Raw genomic sequence first — 13,332 nt, 5'->3', positions numbered from 1 at the left:
GACTCGATCCCCAGTCTCCAGGATCACATCCTGGGCTGAAGGCGGGGCTAAACCACTGAGCCACCAGGGGTTCCCTCTTCCATCTGTTTTAAATTCTGGTTTACAGCTATCTTTCCCATGAGCCACTTGGTATAGTAGTGAAGAGCACAGCTGTGGCCACCTGAGTCTAAAGTCTGACTTGGACTCTAACTAGTTGGATGACTATGGACAAGTCTCTTTACCTAACTTTGGCCTTTTGCCAAATCATACTGGCATAGTGTAAAGACTCAATGAAATGGGAACTCTTCTTATTTTCTGATTCAACCCAACCCTACCTTTAGGAGATGGGTCCCTTTTCGAGGTCCCAGGCCACAGACATACTGGATTAAGGCCTGGCTGTACGGGTGAGCGATGGCACGGTTGACATCGACCCCAACCTCATTGACTCGGTTGATAAATTCACAGTACAAGGCGTTGAGCAGCTCCTCTTTTACCACATGCTCCTGTGGACACACAGCAGGCAGGGATAAGATGACTGTGCCTTTCTGCCTGCCTAGGCTTATCTGTCAAACCCTACTCACCTGCAAGGGATGAAACTTGAGACACAGAATATCTTCATCAGAGCTGCACACCTGGGCAAATTCAATCAGAGGGTCCTGGATGCGCCGGGCCAGGGAGACGGCCTGTCTCAGCACTGGAGGATAATCCCGGAACTCTGCCTAGAGTCAAATGAGGACCAGCAGGACCATTAAGTTCCCTCAGGTGCCAACAGCAAAAGGAAGTCCAAAGCATTCTGACTTTAAGTGACTTTCTCATTTCCTCTGGGGCCCTGTTTTTCTGGGGCCAATTTAATCTGCAGGGCTCCTAATCTGAGCCATGACTGGCAAAATGAAGCATCCTGGGATGGGTTGAGTAAGTGCAGTCCTGTGCCCTTGGTCACCTTCATTTCCCTAATGAATTTCCCTGGGATTGACAACTCTCACTTGTGCAGGTCCTAAGACTGGGGCTCCAGCATTACCTCCGATTTCTTGCTGTTCATATAGAGAATGGCCAACTCATTATCAACCAGCTCCACCCCAACAGAGGACAGCTGTTGGCCCTGGTCCAGCTCATGCACAATGCGCTTCACATCTTCAATCAACATCTGGGCGTCCCTGGAGGGATGAGGGGTGTTGGTCGGGGCTCTTTCTGAATTGTTTCTCAGGGATAGGCAGACTTATGGCTGGGATGTGGGTAAGGTGGGGGAGGAAAAGGCTTTGAAGATGAAATACTCCCCGGGGATGGGAAATTTACCAAGGGTCTACAGAGGCACATGCTCACTTTTTTTAGAGGCACATACCAGATTCAGTAAGAAGAGATGAATGAATTTAAGCTAGGTCTAGTCTGATCCCCTGGTGTTCCTACCTGTTTTCTCCTGCGACTGTCACCACATGAGGCTTTTTGTTCAGGAGAAATTTCTTTAGGGTTTCAATGTCTTGAGCCTGGATTAAAATAAAATTGGAATTGAATGGCTCTGAAGATACGGAGTTTTCTAAAAGTTTGCTCTCCCTAAGTAATGCCAAGACCTTATAAGACCAGAGAAAAGTAAGCTACAAGTGTATATGATACATACACACTGTCTAACTGGAACACAAACATGAGACTAAGACCTCTGGTTATATATCCATTAACATTTCCTAAAATTACTACGCTTCTGGCTTGTACTCAGTTGTGATCAAACAACCTGGGTCTTTCTTTCTTCCTTCCTTTCTTTGTAGTAGTCTCTACACCCTACATGGGGCTTGAACTCATAATCCTAAGATCAAGAGTGGCATGCTCCTCTGACTGATCCAGCCAGGAATAAACATATTTAGGTTTTGCTAACATAAACCACTGCTTGGCTGATAGGGCTATTCTAATCTCATTTCAAGGCTTTTTTTTTTTTTTCTTTAAAAAAAAAAAAAAAAAAGGATTGTTAAAAATTACTTTAGGATGCAACCCTCTTCAGCAAAACGGAGATATCTTTACGTTAAAAAAAATCAGAAACATATACCTGAGATGAATTCAAATTCCTTTTTCCTTGGAGGTAAAAAAAAAAAATAAACACACTGAAAGGCTAAAGCTGGGAAAAGGTTGGCTTAATGCCTCACTGGCTTTCAGCTCCTGGAACAGTATGACCCAGATGCTAGTAAGAACAGAGGCCAGAATGGCAGCTCCCAGATGCACACAAGGCCTAGGACTTGGCCTCTAGCCAGAAGTAAATTCTGCACCAGAACTTGAGTGCCATCTACTGCTTATGAAAGTGAGACTTATCTTAGGACTCCAGGGTTCAGCAACCAGGAAGAGATTATCAGGGTCTTGTATAGGATGTTGTATAGACCACAAACATGTATCCCCAGTGCAACTGTGAAACGCACTTAAGATGTACACTTGGTTACCCCATCCCAGCCACTTACCTTCTTTTCCCTTTCCTCCTCTCTCCACGCAGTTCGCCGTTTGGTAAAATGTGGCAGCCGAAGGAAGTCTGTCACTTCTCCTTCGCCATTGACCAGGGCACAGAATACAGGATGATCTCTGTCAATCAGACCAGAACAGTGCAATAAATCAGAAATAAGAGAATATAAGTAAGAGAAGAATGAGATTAAGAGAAGGAAGGGGTGAGGCCAGGCAAGCACGAATGGGCAGTTACCTGGCAGAGGAGAAAGCAATGCCTAGGACTCGGATGCCCTTCCCTTGGTTCTCATCCATAAAGTCATCGTCTTCCTCTACCTGTTGATCTGGCCGGTATGGTGCCACCCTTAACCAGTTGTAGAGTTTTCGACTACATGCCTGAGGAGAAGACACACAGATACTATGGCCAAGAGGCTAACCAAGTGTGCTAATAAGGAAGCAGATGTGGGCACGTGTGTGCAAAGGTTTTAACGACATGTGCACATGCTCTGAGCCCTTGGCAAACTTTTGGTATGAAGGCATACCTTGCTTTTGGAAACAGGAGTATATAGAGGACAACAATATAAGCCAAAAATTTGGATTGGGGGTGGGAGCCGAGAGGGTCCTCAAATGGGGAGGTCTTGGAGTGATCTGTAGCCTTGTTTGCAGTCCCCCTGATTACACTCTACCCACCCAGAGAAGACCACTATTAAAGGGTTCCTGTGCTCTCCGCTCTAGTTTGGGGAAACCATGACCTAAAGACCATGAGTTTCTGCCTTAACCTTTATGACGTATTCTTTGGCTTCGGCCAGCAGCTTATTTTTGAGTTCCTTGGCCATCTGCACGTAGAGGAACTGCTGCAAAGCTCGTTCAATAGCCATGGTGCGCTGTCGGTTCCATTCCTGCACCTGGTGGCTGAACTCATCTCGGTAATAAAACTGTTTGATCTCTTCGAAATAGGTCTGGTCATTGCCATAGCTGAGGAGAGAACACTGTAGTGTCAGGGTGGGGAAGAGAGGGGATACTCAAATGTCCCCAAACACAAGTGAGCCAGGGACAATGGCTTGCTTGACTCTGAAACTGTGATTCACATTCCTGAAGGCCTGCCCCCCTCATCAAACTCTCCCCCAAACAGTCCCCAGCTCAAAGCTTTGCTTACCCTTCTACCCCCTTCATGTCTATGCTGATGTCAATGGTGAGCAGCCCTTCGTCTTCAGCCAAGCAGATCTTGAGGAACTGGTCATCTCTCAGTTCCTTAACAGGCTTGTTCTTTAAGTACTTGAAAGAATAAGCGTAGTGGGCTTCATCGACATCCTGTGTACAGCAAGAGGAATCATCAGCCTACTAATAGGCTGGCTTGACCATAGGAGCAAAGAGTGCCTCTTTGCTCATGGGCAGACAGCTCAGCTGAGCACAAAAGCAAGAAACTCAATCCAGTTGAACACAAAGTTGGACTACATGTTAGATCAAAACCTTTCAACCAGCTCACCTTTCTGCCTTTCTTGGTGGGGGTTATATTTAGCTTGGCTCTCTCCTGGAAGGTTTGCCTCAGCACCTGTCGGACAAGGGGCTCTCGGGCAATCTGCAGGGCTACCATGTAGCGAGCACCTTCCAGCACAGCTTCTGGTGTCGGGAATTGGCTGTGGGGAAACGGGGCAGCTGCAGAATGACAGTGCCTTGGCCCCCAGGCCCCTCTTCCTGCCAGCCACTTGTTGCATGCCTACCTGCAGACATAATCCTTGGCCAGCTCCAAAGGCTCAGCAGGGAACTGCTCTGTCTCATGCCGCTGGTAGCTATCCCGGAGGTTTTCCCCAAACTGCTCCGGAGTAAGCCCAAACTTTTTGGCCAGACCATCTAAAGCAAACAGGAGGGTGAAAGGTAAGACAACAGCTAGGCTGACAAATCTCTTTGGTCTCTAAGTCCAGAGCAGCAATTTTGGGAACTAAACTGTAAAAGGGTCACAAATAAGCAGGACCAGGAAGTTTACGGATAGTGAAAAAGGGTAGGGTGTGGGGAAAGGGCGGCAGGTGCCATGTCCAGTCATGAAGGTGACTAGCAGTAGCCCCAAAAGATGGATGAAAAAGATAAAGCATTCAAGCAGAAACCAAAATAGGAGCAGAAGAAACTTGAGAAGCTAAAAGTGAAGGACTCGGGGAAGGGACCTACAGGTGGAATTAAGAAATCTGGCAAAAAGTAAGTTGTTTCTTGTGCCCAAGGCAATGATGACCCTTAATTCCATTCCTGTTTAAATATCTGGATTCCCTGTCACAGCATCTGTTGCCACCTATGACAACAAAGTATTGTCTTATATCCTGTTATATGCTTAAGGATAAACTTAATTATCCTTTAATTTTTATTTATGATAGCCACACACAGAGAGAGAGATTGGCAGAGACACAGGCAGAGGGAGAAGCAGGCTCCATGCACCGGAAGCCCGACGTGGGATTCGATCCCGGGTCTCCAGGATCGCGCCCCGGGCCAAAGGCAGGCGCCAAACCGCTGCGCCACCCAGGGATCCCCAAGGATAAAACTTTGTTAAAAAAAAAAAAAAAAAAAAAACCCAACCAATCTTAAAAAAAAAAAAAAAAAAAAAAAGTAAAACAAAACAAAACACAAAAAATTTGCCTTTAAGCACCCGACATGCTGTTATCAGGCTGCAGAAATAGGAATTTTCTTGGACTCCTGGGCTCAAAACTAAGATGGAAGTTACAGTTTAATGAAAGAACCTCTCAAAGATAGGATGGACTCCATCCCTCTGATCATGTGAGCTTCTCATTCCTTCAGGTAGTTAGGGAAAGGTTGGATCATCACTGTGGGCTGGGTGTTGGTAATGTGGGCAAGTGTTCAGAATTGCACTGGTGATTCGCTGAAATGACTAAATCCTTTTCCTGCTCACTAGCGGCAATCAAAGAACTCCCCTTGCTCAGGGCTAAATACACAGGATACAAAAGCAGCTAGCTTTTACCTAGCCCAGCACTCTGGCAGATGGTGTACATGTCTCGGCGGGAGGCCTGCTTGAGCTCTGGGCCCCTCTGCTCCTCATCTTCTGCCTCTTCACCCTCACCTGGGAAGAAATCCTGAGTTACTGTTCTAGTTTCCAGTCACTCCCAAGGACCTGACATATGTAGAGAAGCCCCAAAGGGCACTCAGCCCAGGCCATCCCAGGGGATGTTGTGGCCATCAAGCCTCCCCAGGTTTTCCTTTCCAGCACTCACCTTCCTCATCTCCCTCTTCTCGTACACGCTTTAGCTTCTTGCGGCTGGCCTTGGCGGCATTCTGCATCTTGGGGATATCACGACCATAATAAAGCAAGAAATGGTTGTAGACATCTTTCAGCTCATCCATTGACTGTACATCCTTCAGCCTGGAGGAAAGAGACATAAGACCTCAATTGTCACTGAGTAGTAGAATAAATCCAGTTCTGCTACAAGAAGCCCAATTCCCATGAAGCAAGCTCTCAACTGGAATGATGCCTATGTTCTTCAATTATTAGAGATACACACCACCACCACCAGACCATGACTTACTTTCAACTAAGGTATCTGAGAGAAGGAATATATCAAATGATGATTATCAGAAATGGATAAAAAATGGAAAGACAAAAAAAAAAAAAAGGGGAAGACAGTTGAAGCATCATGTCTCTAGCAAAGTTCAGAGTCTTTGAGATAGCCTGTCCCCCTACTCCACCAGCTTCATGACACTGGCCACTAAAGTCATCTGCTCCCCTCCCATACTCGTTGATTGCAGGCTCATCAAGATACTTTCTGGTTATAATTTGGTTTCCAAGTAACTTTATATGCAGGGAATTTTCAGATCAGCAAACGTGACATTCTTATTCTTTTAACCATTTTCACCAATATAGATAACTAAGATGAATTTGTTTGCCAAAAAGATCACTTTTGATGTGGTGACAAATTGGATTTCTAAAGGATGGCCCCTGTGCTGAGGATTTTGTAGGTTACGCTGCTCCCTGGGGGCCCGTCTTAGGTCTGAGGGCTCTCTGTAATGGAATAAAGCCTACACATGTTACCTCTCCATGTCAGTGGTATCCAGAGCCCGGATGCCATCAGCAAGAGGTTTATCAGGGTCAGCGGAGATCTGCTCATACTGGTAGGCCTGCATCTTTTCAAATAGCCGTGTTAGGTTCTCTTTGCGAATCCTCAGTTGGGTCCACTAGGACAAGATAGGGCAGGGGTAAGGGCTGGTGTTTGGCCCTGGAGACCCAAAGTTGCTCTATTCTTTACCGGGAGACCCTGAGGAGAGCTTGACAGAATGGAGAGGTTTGGGCTGCCACCATACAGGAGGCTTATTAGGCTCTTGAAGTAGTGGTTCCCAGTCCCCACCTCAGCTTCTTAGAGGGTACGGATCCATCTTACCTTTTCATCCCATTGCCACACCCTCCACAGGTCATTGATGTGCAACTCAGGCTCCACATACTCCTTACGGTAGAAAGCAATAAAAGGCACCTAAGGTTGCAAGGAGACCGCAGTCAACAAGAGTGGAAAGATCTGTAAGAAGCTCCTTTGCCAGAGGGGTAAGTGGCTCCAGAAAATTCAAGTCGGAAACATGGCCTCCCTCAGAGGCTCATCAAGGGCACCTGCTCTCCCCCATAGGGGAAGATGATGCTGCAGACAGGTGGCATCACTCTCCTGATCACTAGAGTCTCCTCCTTTGCTTCTCACACTCTTTGAGTCAATGTGAGGACATATGTGAGGACAGGAGAAGAGGACTCTCTACCTGACAGGCAGCTCCCCTTACCCTCACCCTTTAGCTGAAAAAAAAAAAAAAATAAATAAAATAAAAATAAAAATAAATTTTTTTTTTTTTTTGAGAGAGAGCTAGAGAGAGAGGACGTGCATGCACAAGTGGAGAAGTGGGGGGGTGTGGGAGAGGTAGAGGGATATGGAGAGAGTCTCAAGCAGGCTCCACGCTGGCGTGGGCCTTGATTCCACAATCCCGAGATCATGACCAGAGCCAAAAATCAAGAGCTGGACACTCAATTGACTGAGCCACCTGGGAGCCCCTCTACCCACCCTGCCCCCACTGAATTTCTAACCAGTGAGCCATTAGAGAGCTTCAGATGCTACCTCAAAGTGTTGATTTCGCATGAAGCCCAGGGCTTCTTTAATCTTCTGAATTGTGCTGGGCCCTTTTCGACTGAAGCTGCTGGTTGGCTGCCCTCGATCTAGGTAATCACAGCTTTCCTAGAGCCAGAAGAAAGAAAGAAATAGCAATAACATTGTTACTTGTTTTGTCTTACCACACATGAAACTATTTCATGTCAGAGGATAACTTTGTCTGATAAAATCTAGAAAAATCTCTCATACACCTGCAGACACCCATACTGTCCTGTACTAGGCACAGAGATGTTTGGGGCATGGGAGGAGCAGGTCTTCAGCTTGATGAAGTGGCTTCCGGTTCATGACAAAATGAGGATCTTTTTTTTGGGGTACCTGCAGAGAAATGGTTGGTGTGGCAAAGGCATTCCTGTAGATCCAGTCAGCTTCCTCTTCTAGTTCATCATCTTCAGCCCCCTTGACTGGAATGGAGCGGAGCTGCAGGGGATAAGACAACGAGACTGACTTTACCCTGTATCCCGTGTAGGAAACACATATACCATTTACATATACCATTCCAGGACACAAATGTGTGTTCCACACACACACATTTCCAGCACCCTAGAAGAGCACCATCTTGGCACCAAGTAGACACCTTATATATCTACTAAAGAAAGAGTGCCATTTCAAGAAGCATAAGCAGCACAAGAGCCTTCTCTAAAACCCAGACTCCCTGCACTTCCTGGTCAGATGGGGTTCAAAGCCAACTTCCTATATACCATTCAACATCAGATTACTACTAGATTATTTCTCTGCTACCACCCTAGGAGCAAGGAGGCTCAGGGCAGGCAATGACAGATTGGCAGAAGGAAAGAAGCTTTCTTACCTGGAATCTCTCAGGCAGGTCAGTGGCTCGGATTTCATTGTCCTGATCTGTGAGGTGGCTGCTTTCCAGCTCGCTGGGCTCATACATCTCAAAGATGCTCCTGCGGCTCACACGTTTCTTGGTGGTCTTCTTGGGGCGCACTCGGATCTCACCTTCAGCCTCATCATCCTCATACTCATACTCTTCCTCCAGTTCTTCATCATACTCATTGTATTTCTCAAACTCGTCATAGTCAAAGTCCACACCAAAAATCTCCTGGGCTTCCTGCAGGGCCCTGTGGGTGACAGCAAGAGGCATTTGGCGTAGGCTCTAGTGAGAGGAAACAGATGCAGCCCATGCAGAGATCCTCTGCTTGCCCCAAAGGAAACCCAGAATGTTAAGAGAAAGGTAAATCTTAAAAAGCATACTTACTGTGCAATAAAGGCTTAGTTAGGGAAGATTTCTGGGAAAACTATTATTTATGGAAGATAAAAGCCCATGGTTGGTATGTGCCAGTGTTGGGAAATCAAACAGCACAAGGGCAGGTAGGTCCATATTCTGCTCAGCAGATATATCTTCTGCTAAGGCATTACAGTATCCTCTTAATTTTTTTAAAAATTTATTTATTTATGATAGTCACAGAGAGAGAGAGAGAGGCAGAGACATAGGCAGAGGGAGAAGCAGGCTCCATGCACCGGGAGCCCGATATGGGATTCGATCCCGCCCCGAGCCAAAGGCAGGCGCCAAACCGCTGCGCCACCCAGGGATCCCTACAGTATCCTCTTAGAACAAAAGTTTTCTTACAACAAAATTACAGTTAGAAGGCAAATGTTTAAATGAATAAACATGAAGCTACAGGTGCAGAGGGAGGCTGGATGGAGGCCTACACACGTGACTCCACCCTGATTCCACAGTGGCCCTATAATGTAGAGAGCTCTCAGGGCTTCTAGGAGCAGTGTGAAATTCTTGCCTAGCAAAGGTTATCTAAGGCAAGGAAGCCAAACAGTTGAGAGCTGGGATGTCCCAGTTTTGGCAGAAACCTCACTTCCTCCTTCCTGACTGTACCTACTCAGATATCTGTATCACCACCCTGTACCAGACCCCACTCACGCATCTGTGTATCCAGGAAGCTTTTTCCGCCACTTAGGTTTTTTCAGAGGCTGTCCGTCATCATCCACAATAAAGTCATCGATGTCTGGGCAAGGAAGGAAGGGATTAGTGCTCAGAGGCAGAGCATGAACCAGGACTAAATGGCTTTAGTTCCCACTATGTAGGAGGCCAGTGAGAAGAATAGGGAGGCTCCTAAAAATGAACTTTCTGTCAAATGCTGCAAGCCCTATAGCCGAAGAATGGTTTCCCATCCTGCTCTTAGGGTCTATGCAATCCCAACAACCACCCAAACACAGGCGTTCCTGCCTGATGTCACATACCTGATTCTTCATCATCTTCCTCCTCTTCCTCTGGAGGAGCCATGGGGGCCTCCACAGCTTCCTGCCCTTCTTCCCCTTCCCCATCCTGGAAGATTTCCTCTGCAATAGCCTCTTTTTCATGTTCCTCTTTGCCATATTCCTCCTCGTCGTCATCCTCGTCATCTGACATTTTTTTGACACGTCGGTATTTTTGCTAGGGGTGGGAAAACCTGTCTCATCAGGGCCTGAGGGGACTAGCATAAGGATGCTTGTTTTCTAGTCTCATTCTCATATCCCCACCATAGTTCCACTGACCAAGGGAGATGGCAAAGAACACATTAAGTTATGCTCTTTCAGCACTAAGGCCCACCCCTGAAACTCTGATAGACCTTTTTCTAACAGGCACCCAGATGTGGGATGCAACTCTAGTCTCCATGGCATAAGGACACGGAGCAATATTCTCTTCTCTGATGCTTCCCAAATTGTTCTGGAGGTGTCTTGTCCCCCAAAATCAATTTCAAGGGCTTTTTCCTTCATCCCCAGGGACAGAGACAAAGAATGACACTTACTCCTCTTTTGACTTTGACACCCAAATTCTCCTCAATGAGGTCAAAATCATCATCCTCCAGGCGGTCATCAAAAGATGCTGGAGAAAACAAAGTGTTACCCATGGTGATGTGAAGGCCCCTTCTCCACTGGAACTTCCACCCCAGCCTTACTTGACTGAGGAGAGACTACTCACTGCGTTTTCTCTTCTTGTGGCCAACATCATCTTCTGAATCACCAGAGTCACTACCCTCATCCTCCTCCCCTTCATCTTCATCATCATCATCATTGATAAAGCCTTTCAGATTGCCTTGCTCATCCTGATCATCTAGGTTCTCTTCCTCCTCCTCCTCATCTGGAAAACATGTATGTTTGAAGCATAGAGTTTGGGTAACGGGTTGGGGTGGGATAGGGCCACCTGCTTAAACTGTGATTCTTTTTCTGCTCTAAACCTAATGATATGGGTGCCATGTTAACTTTTCAGTCTCACCTGAAGATATAAAACATGATCACTAACTTAGAGTAGCAGCATCTGGAAAAGTAATATCTCCTTTCTATGTTCACCATCTGTCTTTAGGCAAGATGATCCTCCTAATTATTTGGGCTCTTCAAAGTCATACTAGGGGTTTTAGAGCCACCAATAATCTTTGTTTCCATCTTAGTTTATAAATTCAGCAGCCATATGATTTCTTCTATCTATAATTCTTTTAATAAAACTTGTGTTTACCTTTCTGTCTTTAAAGCCATTTCATGATTCTACTCTGCCGAGTATCCTAATGGTTGGGTTTGGCCAGAGAATAGAAAACTGGGCACATAAATACCAACACTGCTAGGTCTCTCAAAGAGGAAAACATTATGTATATATTTATTTGTTGGTTTACTCTCTGTCCCCTCCCACTAACATAAACTCCATGATTGCAGGGTCTTTATTTCATACTCCAATTCTAGGCACAGTGCCTGGCATACAGCAGACAGATGCTCAGTAAGTATTTGCTATAAATTACTGAAAATTCTCAAGCTGGTACCTCATGTGTGATAACTTCTGTGCTCAGCCTGAGCCTCTCATCAGCAAGAATCCAACTATCCAAAGCTTAGCAATAGTGGGGAGAAGCTTGAGGCTGGGGCCTCCTCACCGTCATCCTCCTCTTCCACAAATTTCTTGGTGACTCGGGGCACCACTTCGCCTTCATCATTGTACTCTTCCTCTGACTCCTCGGCCTCGCTTTCCACAAAATCAGACATGTTTGCAGCTTCTCACCGCCTAAGAATGACTAAAGAAGGAAGGAAGATAAAGATAAATGAGACACATGACTTTACAGAGTGTCCTTAACTCTTTCCACAAACAGCCTTTTAGCCACATGCCACTGCTCTGCCCCCTCAATCATTCCCACCTAAGGAGGAGACAGTTAAGAATCAGACGGGTTGGGATGCCTGGGTGGCTCGGCAGTTTGGTGCCTTTGGCCCAGGGCGTAATCCCAGGGTCCCGGGATCGAGTCCCGCATTGGGCTCACTGCATGGAGCCTGCTTCTCCTTCTGCCTGTGTCTCTGCCCCCCACCCCCGTGTGTCTCTCATGAACAAATAAATAAAATCTTAAAAAAAAAAAATCAGATGGGTCCATTTCATCCATTTTCCACTCCTCCCATGGTTATTCCTCCTACGTGTGCCTTTATTTTATTTTTTTTTACCTTTTTAAAATATTTATTTATTTATTTATTTATTATTTATTTATTTATTTATTTATTTATTTATTTATGAGAGAGAGAGAGAGAGAAAGAGAGAGAGAGAGAGGCAGAGACACAGGAGGAGGTAGAAGCAGGCTCCATGCCAGGAGCCTGATGCGGGACTCCATCCCGGGACTCCAGGATCGCGCCCTGGGCCAAAGGCAGGTAGGTGCTAAACCACTGAGCCACCCAGGGATCCCCTATGTGTGCCTTTAAAAAGATAATGATTACATCGGACTTCTCTCTACATAGCTGACTTGAAAATCAGGAGTTTGAGCTGCATGGGTCCACTTACGGATTTTTTTTTCAATAAATAGAGTATTGTAGATATATTTTCTCATCCATGTGATTTTCTTAACATTTTCTTTTCTCAGGCTTACTTTAAGAATATGGTATATAGTGCATATAATGCCCAAAATATGTGTTAATGAACTATTCAGGTTGTGTTATGTTATCCCAGGCAATGGTAAGCTATTAGTAAAGTTTTTGGGGAGTCATAAGTTATATAGATTTTTGGGGTGTCTGAGTGGCTCAGTCAGTTGAGTATCTGCCTTCAGCTGAGGTCATGATCTCAGGGTCCTGGAATCGAGCCCTGCATCAGGCTCCCGGCCCCGTGGAAAGCCTGCTTCTCCTTCTTCTGCCTGCTGCTCTCCTGCTTGTGCTCTCTGTCAAATGAATAAATAAAATCTTTTTTTTTTTTTTAAGATTCTATTTATTCATGAGAGACAGAGGGAGAGAGAGGCAGAGACAGAAGCAAGCTCCATTCAGGAAGCCCGATGGGACTCAATCCCAGAACCCTGAGATCACGCCTTGAGCCCAAGGCAGACACCCAATTCCTGAGCCACAGGCATCCCTGAATAAATAATATTAAAAAAAAAGTTATAAACAGATTTTTGATTGCATGGAAGGCCAGTGCCTTTAACCCCTGCACTGTTCAAGGGTTAACTGTATACCAAAGAATTTTATCTCACTCATCATTTAGGGGCAAGGGCAAATGAGGAAAAAATTTAATGATTATATAGGTAGGCATTTGGTGGCAGCAGTGAGATTCTATGAATTGCTCATAAGAAATTTGGGAAACAAGTGCCAACTTAATGACAGGCACTTTCATACACACTATACCTGGCTGCTGACAGAGTCAAAAGAAAAATTCTTTTCAACAGATTAAATAATATTTCATGAACTTGAGCCCACTTGTGTGACTACTAGTAGGGAGCATTTGGGTGAAAAGGGGGTCTTTTTAGAAATATCAGAATCATAAACCTATTTTTACATTTACATTCCCAGCAAAAAAACACTTTGTGACTTTCATGGTCTACAAAATAAAGGCAACATAGTTAAATGC

The 13,332-nt window shown here is 45.5% G+C and overlaps 1 protein-coding gene across 2 annotated transcripts in view; it reads right to left on the bottom strand.

The window, feature by feature from the left end:
• SUPT6H (SPT6 homolog, histone chaperone and transcription elongation factor) overlaps positions 1–13,332 on the bottom strand; it is a 35,680-nt gene that overhangs the window by 12,424 nt on the left and 9,924 nt on the right. For both annotated transcript variants that reach the window (XM_055319931.1, XM_055319941.1), the window contains exons 2-23: positions 11,399–11,536; positions 10,462–10,620; positions 10,289–10,365; positions 9,741–9,933; positions 9,421–9,505; positions 8,332–8,605; positions 7,842–7,943; positions 7,476–7,592; positions 6,765–6,854; positions 6,419–6,561; positions 5,604–5,752; positions 5,354–5,452; positions 4,113–4,242; positions 3,878–4,028; positions 3,548–3,702; positions 3,171–3,366; positions 2,648–2,787; positions 2,415–2,532; positions 1,384–1,460; positions 998–1,133; positions 561–698; positions 315–482 (exon numbers count right to left, since the gene is read on the bottom strand). In XM_055319931.1, the coding sequence (XP_055175906.1) occupies positions 315–482; positions 561–698; positions 998–1,133; positions 1,384–1,460; positions 2,415–2,532; positions 2,648–2,787; positions 3,171–3,366; positions 3,548–3,702; positions 3,878–4,028; positions 4,113–4,242; positions 5,354–5,452; positions 5,604–5,752; positions 6,419–6,561; positions 6,765–6,854; positions 7,476–7,592; positions 7,842–7,943; positions 8,332–8,605; positions 9,421–9,505; positions 9,741–9,933; positions 10,289–10,365; positions 10,462–10,620; positions 11,399–11,507 (3,006 nt within the window). In that variant the 5' untranslated portion in view covers positions 11,508–11,536. The remainder of the gene's footprint in view (positions 1–314; positions 483–560; positions 699–997; positions 1,134–1,383; positions 1,461–2,414; positions 2,533–2,647; positions 2,788–3,170; positions 3,367–3,547; positions 3,703–3,877; positions 4,029–4,112; positions 4,243–5,353; positions 5,453–5,603; positions 5,753–6,418; positions 6,562–6,764; positions 6,855–7,475; positions 7,593–7,841; positions 7,944–8,331; positions 8,606–9,420; positions 9,506–9,740; positions 9,934–10,288; positions 10,366–10,461; positions 10,621–11,398; positions 11,537–13,332) is intronic.

This window comes from Nyctereutes procyonoides, unplaced genomic scaffold (assembly GCF_905146905.1).
Source record: "Nyctereutes procyonoides isolate TBG_1078 unplaced genomic scaffold, NYPRO_anot_genome, whole genome shotgun sequence".
NCBI classification, from domain to species: Eukaryota; Metazoa; Chordata; class Mammalia; order Carnivora; family Canidae; genus Nyctereutes; species Nyctereutes procyonoides.
The sequence above is the reverse complement of the archived record's forward strand: the minus strand, read 5'-3'. Positions and strand labels throughout refer to the sequence as shown.